General features: G+C 43.0%; 1 protein-coding gene across 1 annotated transcript in view; it reads right to left on the bottom strand.

The window, feature by feature from the left end:
• Positions 1-24,922, bottom strand: part of LOC149441906 (uncharacterized) — a 74,051-nt gene that overhangs the window by 18,069 nt on the left and 31,060 nt on the right. The window contains exons 3-7 of the mRNA XM_089656778.1: positions 2,823-3,012; positions 2,585-2,707; positions 456-482; positions 302-358; positions 61-198 (exon numbers count right to left, since the gene is read on the bottom strand). Coding sequence (XP_089512904.1) covers positions 61-198; positions 302-358; positions 456-482; positions 2,585-2,707; positions 2,823-3,012 — 535 coding nt within the window. The remainder of the gene's footprint in view (positions 1-60; positions 199-301; positions 359-455; positions 483-2,584; positions 2,708-2,822; positions 3,013-24,922) is intronic.

Raw genomic sequence — 24,922 nt, 5'->3', positions numbered from 1 at the left:
GCAGACATCAAAGTTACATGATGCACAGAGAGAATAGGCAAGCACATCCAAGACACTTACAGTGAGCTGGAGGTGAGGGAGTCTCCGGCAGCACAGGCGACCGCGGAGACAGGGGTGGTGGTGGTGATGGTGGTGGTGGTGATGGTGGTGGTGCCACCGCCGCCTCCTCCTCCTCCACTGTGGGCAACCTTGCTGGTACTACACAAACAAGAAAGAAGAAGAACAACAACAACAACCCCTTTGAGAGAGCCAAGGACAACAAGGAACACAGAGAACAGACAAGCACATTCAATGCACTTACAGTGAGCCTGAGAGGATGTGCCCTCCTCCTCATCCCCCTCTTCCAACATAGCTGGTGCTACATAAACAACAAGATAGAACACAACAAACACATTGGACACATCAAAGTTACATAATGCACACAGAGAACAGCCAATCACATTCAAGGCACTTACATTGGCCCTCCTCTTCACTGTCTTGTTCTACAAAAAGAATAACACAGAATTGTAACATTACTAACCTAAAAACATGGCAGAAGTTTAGTCATTTCTCACAAACCTGTGTGCCAAAGCTAAGGCCACAGGGCTGAATGACAACTGTCCATTTCCTGGTGTCAGGCCACACATACAGGCACAATTGTGTTCGTGTCCCTAATTTGTTGTGTTTTGACTTTGGATGTACATCCACTGGGGCAGACTGCATCATTTTCCACAACTTTGTCCACCGCACTACAGCAGATAGCAAGTCATGGTAGGAGGATGATTTGTTAATCTTGTTGATCATGCATTTGCTATGCAATGACATGATCACAATGTCAATTTAGATATTAGGAACTCTTGGATGTCCTAATAGGATTGGACCACATTTATCACATGGTATTTGGACCAATCACAGCACCCTGGTCAATATGATTGGCTGTAGACCATATATACCAGATCACCAAAAAGGCCACATGGCAGTAATGTAAGCAAGTCAAGACAATGTTAAACATTTCCGTTAGAATGATTCCCAATGTAAGGACAAGCCAAGATTCTGAAATTCCCCCATCCCCAAAACTAACCAGAAATCCCCCCAGATGTCCCCTCTCTATAATACTGTATTTATGTGTTAATGTGTTAATAATAACGTACTATGCATTGTAGAATATTTCTCATGTTCTGTAATTTTATGGGGCCTCACCAAATGAGATTGGCTGTACACCATGGAGTTGCATTTTAGTCCAAAATATTCCATAATTTGTATACTCTGCAACTTTCAAACAGCATACATAACATACAAATATTGTAATTTAATGGGTCAAAAGAAGTCCAATTCTGTCAAATGGATAAACAAAATGTTATGACTGCGATTTTGATGGGATATGTTTGTGAACATCTAAGCCATAATATTTTTAGGCATAAATCCTGTATCACAAACAAACAGCCATTGGGGATCAAATGACACCAAACACAGCTCTATTAGTGATTAACAAAAGGTTCTTGTCACAGTCCCCCTCCAGCCTGCTGTCCCTTCCTCCCCCCTTGCTCTCCTTTCATCATCCCCCCTCTCTTCCCCTTGCAGATTCCTAGGGTCCTGCACAAGCCTACATCAAAAGCTGTTCAGGAGGGGAGGAAACACCCACTGTGGTGCGGGTAGCACCTCTCCTCAGCAAAGTTGCCAAGGAGTCAGCTACCCCGCTTGGCCCGAATGGCACAGGCCGCCGAGGTGTCCCTGCATGCCCCCCGGTGAGCACAGCGCAGCCACGAGGCTTCCCACACTCTGCGGCCGCCAGAGACAAAGGCCATGCTCCCTGAGCGCGGCCCCAGTGAGCGGGGCGTGCCTTGTTGCCCTGGCGACCTGACGCTGGGCCGGCCATTGCCAGGACAACCGGGAAGCGTCCTGCTCTGGCTTAAGAAGACCGGAGCAGGACCCAGTCCACTGTTGGTCCCTGGTATGTCGCCATGAGCAGCTGTTGGGAAGTCTGAGCTGAGGCCAGACCTCCCCACCTCCAAGAACCCGCTGAGTACTCTGCTGATACCTGGGGGGCTAGAGGTGCTTGCTATCCGCTGTGTGCATGGGTACTCCTGCCTGCTACCTGCTGTGTGCCCGAGGATACTCCTGCCTAAACCGTGAATGCCCCAATCCTCCTGTCTGAACTACCCCCCTGGATCCCCCGATTTTCCCTGCCTGTACTGTCCCGTGGAACTTGCATACATTTTTTGCCTGGATTGCCCCATTGAACCTCCCTATTACTTTTGCAGGAGCTGCCTGCTTGGATTAATATATGCTTGGGCCAACGCTACACAAATTGCCCTATCATGGGCTGAATTACAATTGTTTGGAGCTACTCCCCTCTCCTCCCCCATTTTGGGTGCCCGGATGCTAAATTCCTACCCTGATTGAATGCTTTCCATATAACAATAACGCTTGGTGTGTTTAGCATCCTCCGTGTGTTCTGTCCTGCCTACGCTTCCGTCACAGTTATCATGTCATTTACAAGCAATGTGTGTGGCATTAATGTACAATTGACAGTCAGTGGAGATCAGTGTGGAGATGGCAACAATGGCAAAGTCATGAGGTCCAAGCTTCTAGAGCTTGTGCTTACCTTCCACAATGCGGAGTCTCCGCAGGGGATGCCCCGCCTGTGGTTGGAAGAAGTAGACGGTGGCTGTCCTCCTGTGAGGTTTTTTTGCCAAGCAGACCACCGCCTGGCGCCCATCAGCTGTGGCTAGAACAAGTCAACAAAGACAACATTATTGCCAAACAAATTCAGGATGAATGTAGCAAAACATTTTTCACAATACAAAACTGAAAGTAGACTTTTTAATAACAACTTGACTTACCAGAGATTCGGCGGGCAACCTTTTTCAAAAACTGTGGGTTGCGCCGCTTCACATCGCTCCAACTGTGCTGGATTTGCAGCACAGTGGAGCGGTGGTGGAATCTCTGCCACAGCCGATGCTTGATGTGGCGCACGATGGTCTGCTTGGCAAAATTCGAACAGCCACCGTCATACTTGCGTAACAGCAAAATCTGTGGGTGACAAGAAAAGGTCAAGAATTTAAATGTGAGAGGTTTGTGTAATCAAACATACCAAATATCAGACACAAAGCAGGGGATAATTGTCCCAAAAGGCAAGCTAAAACATGAACTATATCTACATGTGTGTGTGTATACACATACATACGTACATACAGTATAATTGTATTGTATTGTCATTTTCAATGCATTCTCACCTGAGCAATGCATAATTGTTGGTAGAATTGCATAATTGTTGGCAGAATTGCACAATTGTTGCAGCACTTCTAAAGTGTGCTCAAATGGTCTTTGAATACACATTGTGCTCTTGTGTGCCATTCATTGTTAATGGCACCCCAAGTGTTGTTAGCAAACATGCATTTTGCTGCACATTTTGGCATTTAACAAATATGCTAGGCACGCACCTAAATGATAATTGAAAGAAAACACAACACTCCATGGGCACAAAAGGGCAATTTACGCTTGTTTGGACATTAGAATTCTCATTGTGGTGTATTTTGTAATCCACTTTGTTGGTGCTTTTTGGTCATTAGATATGTTTTGTAAAACGTTGTTTGAAATTTGGATGTGCATGTTTGTCTTGTTTGAGCCTGTATTTTGGATTATTTTCTAACAGCATTTTTGTGTGTGTTCTGGCCACACATGCAAAATGCATGTCATTTTGGCTGGGACATTATTTGGTTAATTTTCACCACAAAGTTGAATGCAGATGTGCAGTTTGCCAAAGTATACGTACAAAACAACACCAAAAATTGATTCCAAAATACACTTTCCACAAATGCAAACACACATGCTTTGACCCCAAAAACACCTGTTAAAATCAACTGGGGCCAAGTGTGCACTCAAGTGCCTAAGGCAACACAGGTTGTGTTGTAGCCGTCTCTGCATTGGGTTTTGTGCTGTTTTTTGTTTCTTATGTATTTTTTGTGCCTTACTGTTTTCATTTTTGTTGCTAGGCAGATGTAAAACGGCAAAACGAAGACAACATGAAATACGTTCTTGTCTGCAGTGTTTCCATTTAAGTATTTTGACAAAAACATGACACTTTTGGAGTTCCAAAAAGGCTCTGACCTTTTCCCAAAAAACAAGCCATGTGAAAAAGCACATGTGTAAACATATCCCATAGGAAATCATCTTAAAGCGGAGCTCCATCCAAAAGGGGAAGTTCCGCTTTAAGGACTGCTCCCCCATTCCCACCTTAAGGATTGGCACCCTTGGGTAGCGGGTCCCCAAATTTGACAGATACACGCTCCTACTTCCAGTACAATCGCCTAGATGTTTAGAAACGGAAGGTATCCTCCCTCCTTGTAGTCTTTGGGAACATTTGACATGTGACCATTCATGAAGTGCAACTCTACTCGCACATGCACAGTGGGTAGCCGGCTGTGAAGCCGCAAGCTGTCACAGCTGGGTTCCCACAGTGAAGATGCCGTCCTCCTGGAACCCAGGACAGCTGGTGAAAGGAGCTGCGGGGGACACACCACAGGACCGAGGGAAAGGTGAGCGTCTGCTTTTTAAAAGTCAGCAGCTACCGTTTTTGTAGCTGATGACTGTTATTTTTTGATAGGTGGAGTGTAAATCCGCTTTAAATGTCCTGTACAGCATTTCTGACAAACGCGGCTTAAGATATGGTGTGGCCCTAGGGTCAATGTGTGTTTAGAAAACTTCCAAAATGCACATACAAAAACACTCCATCCAAATGCATGTTCCATTTCTATAGCATGTTAAACAGAAGAATAACGCACTTACATAATGTTAACATGCGCAAGTAAAAGTAGACAAAATCCACATCCTTTTATTCTGGCTTCACATACATGCATTGTGGTCTAACACCGCACTCCTGGGCAAATCACATGCAATTTGTGTGCGTTGCAATTAGAGACAAACATTTTGCACACCTCAAATTGCACCGCATCCGGGCCAAAAATGTGCAGGACCCTTTTTCAGGGTATGCACATGGGTGTGAATAGGCATGCGATCCAATTTGGCAAATCGCAATACGCTTTGTGTACCAATTTTGGTGTGTTGTTAACTTCACCTAGAAAACCGCAGCAGGTGGCATGAAGGGGTTGCGGTTGTGATGCGGTGCAGCGCTTGCACAGAAAACACTGCAAATTTCACATCGCATCTGTGTGAAACCAGAATGTGCCAATATGTGGCTTGACAAAGCACAGTGGTCAGTGCAGATTATTTTCAATCCATGTTTTTTTACACTTTTCATTCACTGGTTTAACTCAGGTGATCGTTAATCACAATTATCTCCGGAGATCACATGCAGCCCCTCAGCCATCTACACATATCTCTGGAAATCTATACAGATCTCCTTGAAAAAATGTCTCCTCTCTTCTTCGGAAAACAATTGTCCTCCACCTCATAAACAGGGGGACAGAGAAGACTTCTCCTTGATAACTAAAATCAGATTAATTATCTGTGCTTAATAAACATACACCAATACTGCAAATGCATTGTACTGTCCAAGGCATTGCACACTAGAAATGTCAAATGCGTTAGTGTGTACAGTGCATGAGTGTAAAATGCTTTAGTGCACACTGCAGTGTACAACGCATTGCACACTGTAATACACTGTACAATGTGATACCGTGTGCACAAACACATTGTAGACTGTGATGCACTGTACACTGTCATGCAGAATCCAGCAACGCATTGCACACTGTGATACCGTGTACACCCACACATTGTAGACTGTGATGCACTGTACTCTGTCATGCAGAATCCAGCAACGCATTGCACACTGTGATACCGTGTACACCCACACATTGTAGACTGTGATGCACTGTACTCTGTCATGCAGAATACAGCAACGCATTTCACACTGTGATACCGTGTACACCCACACATTGTAGACTGTGATGCACTGTACTCTGTCATGCAGAATCCAGCAACGCATTTCACACTGTGAAACCGTGTACACCCACACATTGTAGACTGTGATGCACTGTACTCTGTCATGCAGAATCCAGCAACGCATTGCACACTGTAATACCGTGTACACCCACACATTGTAGACTGTGATGCACTGTACACTGTCATGCAGAATCCAGCAACGCATTGCACACTGTGATACCGTGTACACCCACACATTGTAGACTGTGATGCACTGTACTCTGTCATGCAGAATCCAGCAATGCATTTCACACTGTGATACCGTGTACACCCACACATTGTAGACTGTGATGCACTGTACTCTGTCATGCAGGATAGAGCAACGCATTGCACACTGTGATACCGTGTACACCCACACATTGTAGACTGATGCACTGTACACTGTCATGCAGGATAGAGCAACGCATTGCACACTGTGATACCGTGTACACCCACACATTGTAGACTGTGATGCACTGTACACTGTCATGCAGAATCCAGCAACGCATTGCACACTGTGATACCGTGTACACCCACACATTGTAGACTGTGATGCACTGTACACTGTCATGCAGAATCCAGCAACGCATTGCACACTGTGATACACTGTCCACTGTCATGCAGAATCCAGCAACGCATTGCACACTGTAATACCATGTACACCAACACATTGTAGAATGTAATGCATTATACGCAGTATACATGTCCAGATATTCAAAGATTAGCCATGAAGGCCTAACTGGTTACCTATTTGGCGACCGCAGATAGCCGAATAACGCTACACTGCATCCAGGCAGCTCTGGGAGGGCGTCATATGACATCCTGGCAGAACGCACTCTCCGTGATTGCTGTGTCCTAAGGACACAGCTGATCACGTGATGTGGTAAAAGGCCAATCACAACGGCTTTTTACCATGTGATCAGCCACGTCCAATGACACGCTGATCACAGTGAAATGCATTTGCCAGGTCTTGGCTGCACTTTCCTCACGCTGTCAGAATGTTTGGAAAGTACTGCCAAGAACCAGCAGTTATCAGAGCAGGGGTCGGCCCCGATGATCAGTGCCCACCAGTGCCAACCAACAGTTCCGCCCACCTGTGACCAGCAGTGCCACCCACCAGTGCTGCCTCATCAACGCCCATCAGTGTTGCTAAATTACCGGTTTACCAAATGTTATAATATAAACAGACTTTTATTCATTATGAGCTATTTTGTTGTTTATCAAGCAAAAAGTAAAACACACAGCAGCAAGTCAATACCACCCAAAGAAAGCTCTATTTGTGTAAAAAAAATTATCTAAATTTAAGATGGGTACAATGTGGCATGACCGCACAATTGTCATTCAAAGGGTAACAGTGCAGAAAGATGAAAATTGGCCAGGACAGGAAGGAGGTAGGAGTACCCAGTAGGCAAGTGGTTAATATCATTGACCCATCAATACCCAGGAGCTAATGTACAGATAAGTAGCATGTGCACCAAGTGAGATTCTGCTAGGCCCCACCCACAAAATTGCAATTACCTGTCCCTCACATGTTATAAACATATTTGCAATGGCCATACTTACTTTACATATAAGGATCATCTCCTCAGTTGAGAACTGTGATCTTGCCATGTCCAAATGCCACTCAAAATATATGACACAGGAAAACCACCAACCACTCCTCATCCACTGACACTCCCCACAACCACTTCCGGGTGCGCGCGCACGTGATGACGGACTTCTGGGAGGACAGCCGCTCGTGCGCCATGGGGTACACCTGTTTGGCACTTATTTGTATGCGATCGCGCAATTTTGTACTCTATTCGCGCATTTGTATGATAGTTTTCGTGAATGTGTGTTACTTAGTGATTTGTTTACCTTGGCTAATATATATTGGTTTCCAAAGGCCAAAAATCAACACAGTGTTGACTATTTTATAACTGTAAATCGAATTGTAGAACACCTGTAGCTGGCTGCACATTGAATGTGACGTATTCATTGGTACATAATATTGTGGTGCAAACTGGTTATTTTTTTTTTGTTTTGTTTTTGAAAAAGCCAGTTTGCACCCACTTGCATATTCACACCCTTATATAATCTACTCAAATGTAGCTTGTAAGTGAACACAAAGTGAACACAAAGTGAACACAAAGTGAACACAAAGTGAACACAAAGTGAACACAAAGTGAACACAAAGTGAACACAAAGTGAACACAAAGTGAACACAAACAGTCCAACATTTATTAATCAAATATATCTTCATTTATTTGGTCAGCAGGAACAAGTAGGTATAGTCAATATCTTGGCAAGTCAAAAAGAATAGCATTGATGTGGCGAAAATGAAACACTCCTCCTCATAAGAGCTTACAATCTAAAGATACTTCTAATGAACTGTGTGTGCCCAGGTTATAGCAGGAAACAAAGGGGAAGATGAATCAAGTAACATTTTCATGCACATAAGATTTACTTACACAATCACTTAGTATGAAGATCCATTCACAAAAAAGTCTACACATCAAAATATAAAGAAAACAAAGCATGTGCAAAAAAAACCCTCACACCTCTACAAATCCCCTCCCACCTCTACAAATCCCCTACACATACATTTGTCAGCAGGTTTGTCAGTAAAATGCATTGGAGTCTAAATAAGCAAACAAAATTAAAACAAGAGCAGATTTTAACCAAAACGATTGACATGTGTGAGGCTTTCAATGCAAAGAGAAAAAACACAATCATTGTGCACTAACACACAAACACACTTTACAAGGCCAAAAATATGCAAACATTTCCAGCCCACTTCCAAACACAGCCTGAGTGGTGTCTGGGGCAATTCAGCACAAAATCTCTTCTTCCCCCCAAACCACACCATGCAAGGACTTAGTCACAAACCACACGGCCTAGTAACAAGCCAAATCACTCCCTGCTGCACATCTTTATATAAGCTAGGTTGTATTTGGAGCAAACAAGGCCCCACACCCAATGAAGCCACACCCACCACTGACCTTAAGTTGGTCGGTGAAAGTGTGTTCACCTGATGAATCCGCTTCCTACCTGCATTAACCCTTGGTATACAGGCCCCACAAATCAGAAAGAAATATACAGTGAAATGTACGTGTGCAGCATACCACAGAACATTGAGTAGGGATGTGAAAAGGAACCCCAATTGGAACCTTTATTGCTACTATGGTCACAATTCAAAGATTCTCCCATGAGTTAAGACAGTCACATGACCACATCTTGTATGCAATACTGAAAATGACAAATCGATTTGACTAGTATGGTGAATTTCCCATCAATTGGCAAAACACTCCAGAAATCAAACATCACCAAACATTACACTCTGGGCAAAGCGGATTTACAAATCATGCGACTTACAGTAATGTTGACCATTTCAATGCAATTTTCAAAGACATCTGACACAGATCTCTATGCAAATTGCCACTAAAGTAGAACATGTACTACTTAAGAAATCAGTGTTTGAAACGCACCCATATGGTCGCTCTAATACAGTGTTTCTCAACTCCAGTCCTCATGGACCCCCAACAGGTCATGTTTTCAGGATTTCCCTCAGATGAAACAGCTGTGGTAATTACTAAGGCAGTGAAACTGATCAAATCACCTGTGCAAAATAATGGAAATCCTGAAAACATGACCTGTTGGGGTTCCATGAGGACTGGAGTTGAGAAACACTGCTCTAATAGCAGACAATAGGGTGCGACTTTGCAGACGATTTACAACTTGCATGTTGTGCAAATCACATGCCAAGTCCCACTCAATGTGCACGCTATTGTAGCGTTCATATTGTTGTGGTTCAAACTTGGTCGGAGCCGCAAGTAATAATAGAGTAATGAATACAATACTTTTCATGCAATTTGCTGAGAGATCGGTGTCGGATGTCTTGCAAATTGCACTTGAAATCACCATGTACCCCGACTTTGAAATCATGCAACTTCTATGCAAGTCACATGATATGACTGTGGTGTCAATAACACCACTTAGAAATCTGCTTTAATGTGACCGGGTGGCCCCCAGTAACATTGTTTGCGATTGCCATGCAATTGGCATGACAGGCGACTTGCAAATCGTAGACCAAGTCGCACCCTATTGGCCACTGTAGGCTCTGTTCACATCCAATTGGATTGTGAACTCATGCAACTTCACTGTAAGTTGGGCAATTGCCGCATCGGATTAGATGTGACAGTGGTGTTGGCCCCCAGTAACATTGTGTGCAATTTGCCATGCAAAGGGCAAGTTGCTGGCCATGCCAATCGCATGACAAGTCGCATCCAGGGTGTGCAATTTCACGTGCGATTTGTGCATTGACATCGTGCCTGATATTGGATATAATGAATGTGAGTGTATTAACATACGCCATTTGTTGCAGCGAGAGTTCAAAGGTATTTGAGAATTGTGGCCATTTATTAGCAATTTAACATCTAGACTCAAATAGAAATCGCAATGCTACACACAATTGAAAACACAACTAGTTAGTAATTCTCTAGAAAACACAGTAAAATTGGCAACTTAAAGAGTAATTTTCAATTGCATATAGTGTGAGCGAAGCAGGAAAATCAACAAAGGAAATAAATCTTTGAAGGCGTGCAGTACCTGCCTGCTGGGATAAGGGTCTGCTATGCATTTGGGGGAAAAATGCACGTCAGGATTTGTGACAAGTTTGATGTGTGGATTCACCAACCAAGTCTTTTCTCTCTCGCTCACTCTTCTGTATGTCTCTCTTTATCACTTTTCAGTATGTATATCTCGCTCACTCTTCTTCGTCTCACTGGCTCGCTCTTCTCTCTCTCTGTCAGCTCTTTGCTTGCCAAATCCTTCACAAAAGTGGGTGGAGTGTAAACCATTATTATCAAATCTATTAGTGATTCAGGCCCTTATCTTATACCATTGTATGACATTCACATAAGGTGCAGCTTTGAAGGTGTTTCAACAGACAAGGCCTCATTCTAATTCACATTTTAGGGATCATTTAGACAGAAAGCAAAGATGTTGCCAGAACATCTATTTGAAGACAGCCACACACGGAGATCATACTACTTCCTTGCCATGGTTGAGATTCAAACCGACAACCCTAGAGTTGTGAGGCAGTAGTGCTAACCACTAACCCACGGAGCTACATTGCTAACCCAGCCTGTATTTCTGTGCTGTGAATCAATCCTAAGTCCCTGGGCAAGGTCAGTGTAAATACCAGATATCTCCAATGTGACACAAATGTTGTGCTATGTTGCCAATTCAGATGTATGTTGGTTCTATGTATCCCAATACAAAGGATTGCAATACTAATACAGGCGTACCTCGGTTTACCAACGCCTCAGGGAACGTCATATTTGGGGTACAAATGCCAAACCATTTCAGTTCATTGTTCTGTTTACAAATGTTTGAATAATTTGGTATGGGCATGTGGCCTGGTATGGTTCAGGAGGGGGGGAGGCGCTTGCTCGTCCCCCCCCCCTTTCCTGACCTGCCGGGCTGCATGCTCGGATAAGTATGTGTTATGGATTTAGGGGGGTACCCCATGCTGTTTTTTATTTAATTTCAGCGTGGAGTTACCCCTTAACATCCATACGAGACCCGAAGGGCTTAGTATGGATGGGAGGGGGGACCCCACGCCAGTTATTTAAAACACTGTTTATAAATCACTGCAATACTTTGACATTCAACTGTCAGTGGGGAACTCCGCCGACAGCTGAAACATGAGCGCTGCATTGGTTTTCACTACTAAAACGCCGCATGAGTTGATAACATATCATGCGGGATTGTAGGAGCGACAGCCATGAGCGGGGTTCCCCACTGACAGCTGAATGTAAAATAATTCCCTTTATTGCAGAAATAATAACAAGAAAGCGTGGGGTCCCCCCCTCCCATCTGTACCAAGCCCTTCGGATCTGGTATGGATATTGAGGGGGAACTCCACGCTGAAATTTAAAAAAAACAGCGTGGGTCACCCTCAATATCCATACCAGACCCTTATCCGAGCATGCAGCCCGGCAGGTCAGGAAAGGAGGGGGACGAGCAAGCGCCCCCCCCCTCCTGAACCATACCAGGCCACATGCCCTCAACATGGGGGGGTGCTTTGGGGCAGGGGGGCTCCCCCCCCAAAGCACCTTGTCCCCATGTTGATGAGGACAAGGGCCTCTTCCCCACAACCCTGGCCGGTGGTTGTGGGGGTCTGCGGGCGGGGGGCTTATCAGAATCTGAAAGCCCCCTTTAACAAGGGGGCCCCCAGATCCCGCCCCCCCCCCTACGTGAAGGAGTCTGCGGTACATGCTCCCGCAGACTCCTTCACAAAAAAAAAAAAGTGTGGTGTAAAAAAAACATAGTACAGGGTCTTTGACAAGTCCTTTATTAAAACAATGTCCCCCGAAGTAGATCCAACGTCAATCGCGGCGGTGGCGGCGGCAGGGACCCGAAAAAAGAAAAAAAAAAAAAAAGGTTCCGCTCCAGTCCGAGGCTTCCAGCCTTGTGAAGAAGAGGCTAGCTGACAGTTCTTATATAGGTATGGGGCGGAGCCAGCCGGGGACATCATCCGAGTGACCCGCCCCATGTCACATGCTTGCTGTTCCCGGCTGGCCCCGCCCCATAGCTATATAAGAAATGTCAGACTGTCTCCTGCATTCAGCTAGTTAGCCTCAGTGGAGAGACAGGGTGACATTTCTCAAATAGGTAAGGGGCGGGGATGATGTGCCCGGCTGGCCCCGCCCCATACCTATTTAAGAAATGTCAGCTAGCCTCTTCTTCACAAGGCTGGGAGCCTCCGACGGGAGCGGAACCTTTTTTTTTTTTTTTTTCTTTTTTCGGGTCCCTGCCGCCGCCGCCGTGATTGACGTTGGATCTACTTTGGGGGACATTGTTTTAATAAAGGACTTGTCAAAGACCCTGTACTGTGTTTTTTTTACACCACACTTTTTTTTGTGAATAAGTCTGCGGGACCATGAACCGCAGACTCGTTCACGTAGGGGGGGGGGGGCGGGATCTGGGGGCCCCCTTGTTAAAGGGGGCTTCCAGATTCTGATAAGCCCCCCGCCCGCAGACCCCCACAACCACCGGCCAGGGTTGTGGGGAAGAGGCCCTTGTCCTCATCAACATGGGGACAAGGTGCTTTGGGGGGGGAGCCCCCCTGCCTCAAAGCACCCCCCCCCATGTTGAGGGCATGTGGCCTGGTATGGTTCAGGAGGTGGGGCGCTCGCTCATCCCCCCCCTTTCCTGACCTGCCGGGCTGCATGCTCGGATAAGGGTCTGGTATGGATATTGAGGGGGACCCACGCTGTTTTTTTTTAAAATTTCAGCGTGGAGTTCCCCCTTAATATCCATACCAGACCTGAAGGGCTTGGTAAGGATGAGAGGGGGGACCCACGCTGTTTTTTTTTTTTATTGTGGACCTTTATTTTTACATTCAGCTGTCAAAATAAATATTATCTAGACCTTTGAAATAAGTAAAATCATTACAGAAATAATTATAAACGATAAGAAACAAAAATAGAATCACTAGAACTAAGGAAATCTAGTTAGATTACATGAAGATATGCCGAGTGCTGTTTATTAAACACAATAGACGCGAGCGAGTGCCGGCTCTCAGAGGAATCCACAGTAAGATTCACTATTAGTCAGTGGCTAAAAAGCAAACGCCCATGGCAGAAGTCTAAAATGTGTTCTGCACATGCTCAGTTGTATCTGCCAAAGACACTGCACGGGCTTCTAGATTTTTACTGTGTCGATTTCCTTGAAAAAAACGATTTTTAACACATTCTTAATTTTTTTGGAAATAGCAGATATTGTTTAAAGTGAAGTCCTGATATTTGGGAAAGCAAATTTCTAAGTGAACATGTCTCTGCAGTGATTTTTCATGGTTTTAGACTTGCTTCTTAGCAAGTCTGTTTTGTGAGTCTGATTTCGGGCGTGTGTCTTTTTGTGAATTAGATTGGGCATCTGCTCAATAGTGAATTAAGTTGCAGGGTAAAAAATGACGGACGCCCATGAAAATTGGGCTTAAGCCCATAAATATGCGCCCAAGCCCAATAGTGAATCAGGGCCTATGTGTCTACATCTCCAAAGATGTTGTATACTTCCTTATTATAGCTGTCTTTGTTCATTAAAACAACTCCTCCTCCTTTGTCCGCAGGCCTTATAACTAGGTCTTTCTGGTCAAGGAGGGAATTGATAGCTTTGGAGGTCCCCTGATGATCTTTATGGTTCTTTACCTTAACGGCAGCTAAATCTTTAAGCACCGTTTCTTTAAAGGCATTAATATAGCTATGAGTTTGTGGGGGAGGGTTAAACAAAGACGCATTCCTTAAATTAGAATGAGTGGTTGTATTCATCGTATTCCTATTGATAGGGTTCAGATGAAAATATTTTTTCAAAGATATTGATCTTACAAATCTATGTATGTCAATATATGTGTGAAATTTATCCAACTTATTATTCGGTGCAAATTTTAATCCTCTATCTAATAGATCCAACTCTTGGGAAGTTAATACTTTCCCACTGAGATTGAAGATCCCCTTACCTTTTAAAGTTTCCTCTTTTTTGGGTTTATTGATCCTTTTACCTCCCCTTTTTCCTCTGTTCGAGTATTTCTTTTGCGTGAGCTTCCCTGGTCTAAAAAATGAACCGGGGTGGGATTCCAATTTTCATTTTGATACATAGGATTGTTCATTGTTGGGGGATAGTACACATTATTACCATATGGTGGAGCATATGGTGGCTGCCTAAATGGCTCCTGTGATGGGGCATATGGTGGCTGTCTAAATGGCTCCTGTGGTGTTCTGGGCATAGGTGTCATGGGCCCATCATGTCTATAAGGAGCTCCATGATTTCTTCTTGGAGAGTTATAATTACCATATCCACTATTATAATTATTATTAAAAGGGGGTCTGTTGGTGTTTTGTTGTAATGGTTTCTTAAATTGGTTATCCCTATACCCTTGGTTAGGATACCATTCATAGTTTCTTGAACCTATATTATCATCTGATATAGATCTCAAAGGTTCAAAACGATTAGATGTGGATATATTGCTCTAGCTTCCCTGGGTGGCTGAGACTGATGATGGTATGTCTGGTGAGAGTAATTGAGAACCCTTCCACCTTTATTTTTCTTTTTTGGTTTAGGTGTATATGAGGTAGTTTCCATAGGTGTGGGAGAAACATTGGTAGGCTCATCAGAGTCCGTTTGCCATTTAAAAACTTGATTTTCAGCATAGTCTCTATGGTCACGCATATATTTTTTGCATTTTTTTGCCTTCTGTTCTTTTTCAGTGTGTTCTAGAACCTGTTTGAGTTTTTCAGATTCAGATTTATAATCACTCCTATCTTTAAATGGAGTAAGTTTCTCTCGTACTTTATTGATTTCTGTATCCAGGTGGATAAGTTTCTTTTTCTTCCGTGTGATTAAAAATTTGAGTAGGTCTAACCCAGCTAAGTTAAAATACAGTGACCATTCTAGTACACTGTTAATATCTCCCGTTTCTGGAGGGACATTCCATCTCAGGGATTGGGGGACCATTTGTTCCTTAATATATTTATCTAAAAAGGAAATATCCCACAGCGTTCTGACCTCAGATGAGGTTAGATTATGGAGCTGTGTGAATAGTCCCTTAATATCGTCAGAATCTTGTTCTATGGTAAAGACATCATCAGATATTCTTGGTCTCATAGACCTTATTTCAAATATGTCAGCCATTATTAACCTGGCGAAACCAGCAGCTCAACTAAGAATAGGTGATGGTAAATAATCAGTAGAGTAAAATATAGTGAGCGCTTGGACAAAGAACACAGCAGCTGTACACCAAGAAAGGCACCATATATAACCTTCTGAAAATATTCAAAATAAGGGGGGGAGGTGCAGCGCTATACACAATAACAGACACTAAAAATAAAAATACAAGTAATAAATAGTGACTGTGTGCAAATAAAGTAAAGCCACTAGATGGTGGCTATCAAGTGACAAAAAAGTGTAAAATAATAAAAAGAGTCCAAAGAAGGGGTGCTCATAAGATCCAGGATGATCCTCAAACGTCCAGTGATTGGAACAGCCAGGTGATAAAAATGTAAGGATTGCGCACTCACCAGATAAGCAATCTTTGTGTGCATTAGCATATCAAATCACTGGACCTCTGATGTCATCACATTAGGTCTGGTCAGATCTGGTCATGTGGCTCTTGCTGCCTGGCACTCGGATAAATGCGGCTACTCTGTGGATCTGGCTGGTTTTCACCAGAGCTCAAATAAACAGAGAAGGCCACATAGTGTAATATCCTTGAGGTACTTTATTTAGTATACAGGCACAGGATAACAGAAGCAATTCATTCAAAAATTTACTGACCCAGATGTAAACAAAGATGGCCGCCGGGGCCCCTCGTGGCCTTCTCTGACGCGTTTCGAGCAAAGGCTCGTAATCATAGGGGTGCAGCTTACAGTGGTGGACGCTAATGACACTGTTTAAATACGGAAGACAGCGCATGCGCGGTATGCCGCGTACCATCTTCCGTGTGCCGTTTGTCTCCGTGACGGGCGCCATTTTGTTGTGGCCCAACCCGACGGCGCATGTGCAAACGCCGTTATCGGGTACACGGAGACCGAACAGCAGCAACAATGCTATGACCACCAGGGACAGATCGAAGCAATAGTATAGCAATCTAAATCCACTATGTATGATCATAGATGGATAGTGTTAATATGGACATAGTCAGATATGAATATTTAGTAAACCCATCCAAACTGATGTAAATGACTCATGTATGCCCTGATATCGATTACCATAATTACTCATAGAATGCTAAATATGAATATAAAATTATTAATCACAAGGAAATAAAAATGCCTAAAAATTATGATAAAAAATAATAAAAAATGCACCTGGTGATCATGCATATAGGAAAAGAGGTATATAAATTGATATCAACGATATGTAATCTATCACACTAAAATGGACATGAATAAATAATAAATTGTTGGAATATATAGATAATCCACTTAAGGGTTATACGCCTACACAGATATAGAAACCAAGAACATAAACCCTAACAATTTAGCCAAAAATTCACATGATAATAAAAGAAATAACAAAATATCACATATACCTAAAAAGATGTTGGTACACCTAAATATTAAATGATCAATATTAAAATTGCCTAGATAACACGGAGAAGTTACCGCTATGATATCAAAAGGAAGAAACCGTATAATAGCAAAGAAGAAAAAGCATATATATAATATAATCAATATAGAGGAGGTATCTAGATAGTTAAAATCAACTGTTATCAATAAAACTATTGATATCCAGCTCTATATTAAGTCCCTTTGGTCGCATACAGTCCATCTGGAATATCCATTTTGTTTCCATTCGCGAGACTGCTCTTTTCTTATTTGTGCCCCTCCAATGGGCTTGTACTATGTCAATTCCTGCAAAATGCAAGGAAGACGGATCCCTATTGTGATGGGTCCTGTAATGTAATGATAACGAATGGTCTTTGAAGCCCTTTTTGATGTTATTGACATGTTCACGAAGCCAAAAGAAATACTCGAACAGAGGAAAAAGGGGAAGTAAAAGGATCAATAAACCCAAAAAAGAGGAAACTTTAAAAGGTAAGGGGATCTTCAATCTCAGTGGGAAAGTATTAACTTCCCAAGAGTTGGATCTATTAGATAGAGGATTAATATTTGCACCGAATAATAAGTTGGATAAATTGCACACATATATTGACATACATAGATTTGTAAGATCAATATCTTTGAAAAAATATTTTCATCTGAACCCTATCAATAGGAATACGATGAATACAACCACTCATTCTAATTTAAGGAATGCGTCTTTGTTTAACCCTCCCCCACAAACTCATAGCTATATTAATGCCTTTAAAGAAACGGTGCTTAAAGATTTAGCTGCCGTTAAGGTAAAGAACCATAAAGATCATCAGGGGACCTCCAAAGCTATCAATTCCCTCCTTGACCAGAAAGACCTAGTTATAAGGCCTGCGGACAAAGGAGGAGGAGTTGTTTTAATGAACAAAGACAGCTATAATAAGGAAGTATACAACATCCTTGGAGACGTAGACACATAGGCCTTGATTCACTAAGATGTGAGTGTATTAGCAGAGACTGACCATTCAGGCAGACTCCGGTCAATCAATCAGTCGTCTGACCAGCGTCTAGCAAGCTCATTAACGAGCGTCTACTTTGCCATTAGTGAATGTGGTATCCTGTCTGGCACATTTTTAGGTGCAATACCGGATATATTTGCTAGATGGCGCACAAGCACAGGTTTTATTAACATTGGCGTTTTTCTGATAGCAAAAGAGAATTTTTAGAATGTAATAAAGAGTACAGCTGTATTAGAATTTTCTATTTTTTTTTTTTTCTGTTTCTCTAAAATGATCAGGAAAGTAATGCATTTACTAATGAATGTCATACATTCTATTTTCAAATGTTAAACATTTTCACACTTATGTCTCAAATAATTTATACACTTCTAATTTCCCAATATAGTTATATATCTTCATTCTCTTTAATCACATAACTATTCTATGTTAAAGACAAGTGCAGCGCTATAAATGCATGTGATCAATAATGAACGCATGTAAAAACCAAAAAGTGCAAAGAATTGCAATAATGATGTAAACTGGTAAATCGTGCTAAAATAAGTTCATATAATCATTCCTGAATAATGGAATGTCCTTCGTGTGAGAGTACCAACTCAGAGAGTGCCTATGAATGGCACGTGTGGTCTCTCCGTGACGGACAGTAGTGCATGAACTCGTGAAAGGTAAACCACCCTTGGGACTGGTCTACACTCACCAGAACAAAAGTATTAATGTGCATGGGTTATACACATCGCACATCTGGGGGTGCAGCGGTATGCTGGCAGCTATGGGTTAGTCATCCAGCTCCATCCATCCATCCATCAGGGTGGGTGCCCAAATGGTCCTGGGGAGGAATTAGCTCAGCCACAGGAGCCAGAAAGGTGCTCAATAGTGTAGTACACTGTCACAGGGGTGGATGACCTTTCACGAGTTCATGCACTACTGTTCGTGGTTATATTTATCTTGTGTAATACCATTTTACTAGTCTATATCATTTGACCAGCGCTCGCTTTATCATTTTTAAACAATGTAACTATTCTACATTATAACTCAAACTGTGTTTCCCACAGTGGTTTAGTGGTTAGAGCTCAGAACTTACAGCACTTGGGTCATGGGTTCTAATCCCAGTCTTGGCAACATCCCAAAAAAATGGAGATCAATTTTCTGGGTTGTGGCAGGAATATTGATCAATCAATTATGATTTTGCCTAATGACTAGAAAGTGGATGAATGTTACTTGCGTACTGTTCTTCTGCCAATTAGGTCATGTGCAAGTTTCATGCCGTGTATATTTCATTGTAACTTTTTTCTCTTTTAAATCTGTCTCCTTATACAACTTGACCCCCTCCCCCACCCCATCATCACCTGTCCCATATGCAAATCTATGGATCACCGCCCCACTCTTTAACTATCTATTTACTGATCAAGTGAATGTGTCTCATTTTCTATCAGCTACAGCTCAGATCTCACATTATTATACAATTGCTGATTGTATCTCACCACTAGTCTGATTGAATTCACAATTCCTGGTCAGTCCTGTTCCCTGACCTCTAATAACCTTTAGGGCCAGTTCACACTACATGTGTTTCAGTTGCTTTTTCAGCATCACAAACGCACAGAAAGAAGGTTATATGGTTGTCAATGTCATAGTTCACATCAGCGCTTGCATTTTCAATGCATTGCAGGTGCTGTAAACAAAGTTGACCACGCTGCATTGTTTCTGCACAGAACTGTACTGGAACACATTGAAACGTCCTTGAATGTACTAAAACGCACATGTCCCTAACTACATTGAATACAAAGAAAATAGAAAAAAATAAGTGGAAGGGATACAAAAATGCAATGTAAACATGTCCAAAACGCATCCAAAATGTACTGGAACACACTAAACATGCATGCCAAAAGGGCATGAAAAAAACCCATCAGGAACACATCTAGACTGTTTCTATAGTGTGAACCAGCCCTTAGGACTTGTTCACACCATTGGTGGTGCAGAAACGCATGCAAGAACACACATTTTCCAGCACAGCAAAGAAATGCAATGCCCTATGTAGATGTGCGCAGGTACCATGATGAAAACGTTGTTGCACCTACACACGTCTATTAAAAACAGCCCCATTCACAGCCACAAATACGCATGGCACCACACTACTGTGCGGTTAGGTGCGACACACTTGGAAAATAACATAAAAATAAGCCAACATGGCTAAAACATATCTTGAAAATATGGGGACTCTGATATCCGGCGACAGTCCGTTCACGAACGAGAAGCAATTCTGCACCCTAAAACCAACATAGAGGAAAGGGATGGTCAAATTGCTGTGCTGCTTCCAAACCACCTCTGGCATGCCAGGGTCATTATGCAGGTCCTCGATGCCAGTTCTTGCCTGCGGCCACAAAATATCCACTGGCCACAAGTGAAGGTGAGTGGAGGACGTGAAGGTGGATTTCTACCAGCTTCAACCGCAAGCAGTACCACTCCTGAAAAATTAGAGCAAATAATCATTGACACGTCATCATGACAGTCAATTCTCAGTGCAGGCTATCTAGAGTGTCTTTCCTTTTTAACCATTTCAAGAGTTCAAGGAAACATTCTTGGAGCATCTACTGTGTTTGGAAAGGCCAAAGGTCCCCCCCTCCCCCAGGCACACTAATGCTTATGCAGGCCATAGACGGGGAGAAAAACAGCCGATTTTTCTTTTAAAAAATGAAAAATCGGTTGTTCAAGCGGCCGACGTTACCAGCAATGGTAAAAAAAAAATCGGCCGATTTTCATCCCGTCTACAGCCGGCAAAAAGTGTCCCTGCAGAGAGCTCCGCTATTTCTTTGACAGTTCTTTGACATTTATAGCGGTTGCAACAATGTATTTGTACCCATTTCGGATACAGATGTTTTTATTCGGAAACAAATAGATACAATGTTGCAACCGCTGTAAATGTCAAGGAACTGTCAAAGAAATAGCGGAGCTCTCTGCAGGGACACTTTTTGCCATACTGGAATTCCTCTCATTTTTCATCCTTCTTCTTCCTCTTCTTCTTCATCATCATCCTCTTCTTCTTCATCATCATCCTCTTCTTCTTCATCATCGTCATCATCCTCTTCTTCATCATCCTCTTCTTCTTCATCATCATCATCATCCTCTTCTTCTTCTTCATCATCATCCTCTTCTTCCTCTTCATCATCATCCTCTTCTTCATCATCTTCTTCTTCTTCATCATCATCATCATCCTCTGCATCATCATCCTCTTCTTCATCATCATCCTCTTCTTCATCATCATCCTCTTCTTCTTCTGCATCATCATCATCATCCTCTTCTTCTTCTTCTTCTTCATCATCATCCTCTTCTTCATCATCCTCATCTTCTTCATCATCTTCATCATCATCATCCTCTTCTTCTTCTTCATCATCATCCTCTTCATCATCTTCTTCTTCATCATCATCATCCTCTTCTTCATCATCATCTTCATCATCATCATCCTCTTCTTCTTTTTCTTCTTTTTCTCTTCCTCTTGCAGGTCACTGCTCATGTGCAGATATTTTATCAGTAAAAAAATCGGCCGATTTGCCCATCATTGCCGCGAAAATCGGCTGATCGGCAAATTCGGCCGTTTTTTTCCAACTTTACCGAAAAAAAAAATCTGCCAAAATACCGAAAAACGGCCGAACAAATAGCCCACTAACTTTTAAAAAATGAAAAATCGGTTGTTCAAGCGGCCGACGTTACCAGCAATGGTAAAAAAAAAATCGGCCGATTTTCATCCCGTCTACAGCCGGCAAAAAGTGTCCCTGCAGAGAGCTCCGCTATTTCTTTGACAGTTCTTTGACATTTATAGCGGTTGCAACAATGTATTTGTACCCATTTCGGATACAGATGTTTTTATTCGGAAACAAATAGATACAATGTTGCAACCGCTGTAAATGTCAAGGAACTGTCAAAGAAATAGCGGAGCTCTCTGCAGGGACACTTTTTGCCATACTGGAATTCCTCTCATTTTTCATCCTTCTTCTTCCTCTTCTTCTTCATCATCATCCTCTTCTTCTTCATCATCATCCTCTTCTTCTTCATCATCGTCATCATCCTCTTCTTCATCATCCTCTTCATCATCATCATCATCATCCTCTTCTTCTTCTTCATCATCATCCTCTTCTTCCTCTTCATCATCATCCTCTTCTTCATCATCTTCTTCTTCTTCATCATCATCATCCTCTGCATCATCATCCTCTTCTTCATCATCATCCTCTTCTTCATCATCATCCTCTTCTTCTTCTGCATCATCATCATCCTCTTCTTCTTCTTCATCATCATCCTCTTCTTCATCATCCTCATCTTCTTCATCATCTTCATCATCATCATCCTCTTCTTCTTCTTCATCATCATCCTCTTCATCATCTTCTTCTTCATCATCATCATCCTCTTCTTCATCATCATCTTCATCATCATCATCCTCTTCTTCTTTTTCTTCTTTTTGTCTTCCTCTTGCAGGTCACTGCTCATGTGCAGATATTTTATCAGTAAAAAAATCGGCCGATTTGCCCATCATTGCCGCGAAAATCGGCCGATCGGCAAATTCGGCCGTTTTTTTCCAACTTTACCGAAAAAAAAAATCTGCCAAAATACCGAAAAACGGCCGAACAAATAGCCCACTAACGATCCGAAAATCGGCCGATTTTATTTTCGGCCGAAAAATCGTCCGATTTTCGACCCATCTATGGCCTGCATAAGATATGGTGTGGCCCTAGGGTCAATGTGTGTTTAGAATACTTCCAAAATGCACATACAAAAACACTACATCCAAATGCATGTTGCATTTCTATAGCATGTTAAACAGAAGAAAAATGCACTTCCATAATGTTAACATGCGCAAGTAAAAATAGACAAAATCCACATCCTTTTATTCTGGCTTCACATACATGCATTGTGGTCTAACACCGCACACCTGGGCAAATCACATGCAATTTGTGTGCGTTGCAATTAGAGACAAACATTTTGCACACCTCAAATTGCACCGCATCCGGGCCAAAAATGTGCAGGACCCTTTTTCAGGGTATGCACATGGGTGTGAATAGGCATGCCATCCAATTTGGCAAATCGCAATACGCTTTGTGTACCAATATTGGTGTGTTGGTAACTTCACCTAGAAAGCCGCAGCAGGTGGCATGAAGGGGTTGCAGTTGTGATGCGGTGCAGCGCTTGCACAGAAAACACTGCAAATTTCACATCGCATCTGTGTGACACCAGAATGTGCCAATATGTGGCTTGACAAAGCACAGTGGTCAGTGCAGATTATTTTCAATCCATGTTTTTTTACACTTTTCATTCACTGGTTTAACTCAGGTGATCGTTAATCACAATTATCTCCGGAGATCACATGCAGCCCCTCAACCATCTACACATATCTCTGGAAATCTATACAGATCTCCTTGAAAAAATGTCTCCTCTCTTCTTCGGAAAACAATTGTCCTCCACCTCATAAACAGGGGGACAGAGAAGACTTCTCCTTGATAACTAAAATCAGATGAATTATCTGTGCTTAATAAACATACACCAATACTGCAAATGCATTGTACTGTCCAAGGCATTGCACACTAACGCATTGCACACTAGAAATGTCAAATGCGTTAGTGTGTACAGTGCATGAGTGTAAAATGCTTTAGTGCACACTGCAGTGTACAACGCATTGCACACTGTAATACACTGTACAAAGTAATACCGTGTACACCCACACATTGTAGACTGTAATGCACTGTACACTGTCATGCAGGCTGGAGCTACGCATTGCACACTGTGATACGCTGTCCACTGTCATGCAGAATCCAGCAACGCATTGCACACTGTAATACCATGTACACCAACACATTGTAGAATGTAATGCATTATATGCAGTATACATGTCCAGATATTCAAAGATTAGCCATGAAGGCCTAGCTGGTTACCTATTTGGCGACCGCAGATAGCCGAATAACGCTATTATTATTATTATTATTATACAGTATTTATAAAGCGCCAATAGTTCGCTCAGCGCTGTACATTACAAAGGGGACAGAACATGTGACAGAACAATACCAATACAATGCAAAACATGAGGGGATCGAGGGCCCTGCTCTTTCAAGCTTACAATCTAGGAGGGAGGGGATGGTGGCACAGGAGGAGATAGCTGTGGGGGATGGAGTGGTAGGAAGAGTGGAGGAGGTCGGCAAGTTAGCAGGGGGTGGGGTAGGCTTCCCTGAAGAGATGGGTTTTCAGGGTGCGCCTAAAGGAGAGGAGAGTAGGTGATAATCTGATGGGTTGGGGCAGGGAGTTCCAGAGGATGGGTGACACCCTGGAGAAGTCCTTGAGGCGGGCATGGGAGGAGGAGACCAGGGAACTAGAGAGAAGGAGGTCTTGTGAGGAGCGGAGTGTGCGTGCTGGGCGGTACTTGGATATTAGGTCAGTGATGTAGTTCGGGGCAGTATGGTGGACAGCTTTGTATGTCAGCGTTAGGATTTTGAATTTGATCCGTTGCGCAATCGGAAGCCAGTGGAGGGATTGGCAGAGGGGGGTGGCGGAAACGGAGCGGTTGGAAAGGTGAATGAGTCTGGCAGCCGTATTCAGGATGGACTGAAGCGGGGATAGCCAGCGGCGAGGCAGGCCAGTGAGGAGGGAGTTGCAGTAGTCGAGTCGCGATATGATGAGGGAGTGGATGAGCTGTTTAGTGGTTTCTGGAGTTAGGAACGTGCGGATTTTGGCGATGTTGCGGAGGTGGAGTCTGCACGAGTTTGTTAAAGATTGGACTTGGGGCTGGAAGGATAGGTTGGAGTCCAAAATAACACCAAGTACTCTGGCCTGCGGGGCGGGTTTGATGGTGGCGTTGTTGGACATGATGGAGAAGTCAATGGGGGGTGGTGTCCGGGCTGGAGGGAAGACAAGAAACTCAGTTTTGGAGAGGTTCAGTTTAAGGAAGTGGAGCGACAT

The sequence above is a fragment of the Staurois parvus genome, unplaced genomic scaffold (genome assembly GCF_062004578.1).
Source record: "Staurois parvus isolate SC_StPar_1 unplaced genomic scaffold, SC_StPar_1.0 ptg000937l, whole genome shotgun sequence".
NCBI lineage: Eukaryota > Metazoa > Chordata > Amphibia > Anura > Ranidae > Staurois > Staurois parvus.
This window is presented reverse-complemented; position numbering and strand designations above follow the sequence as displayed.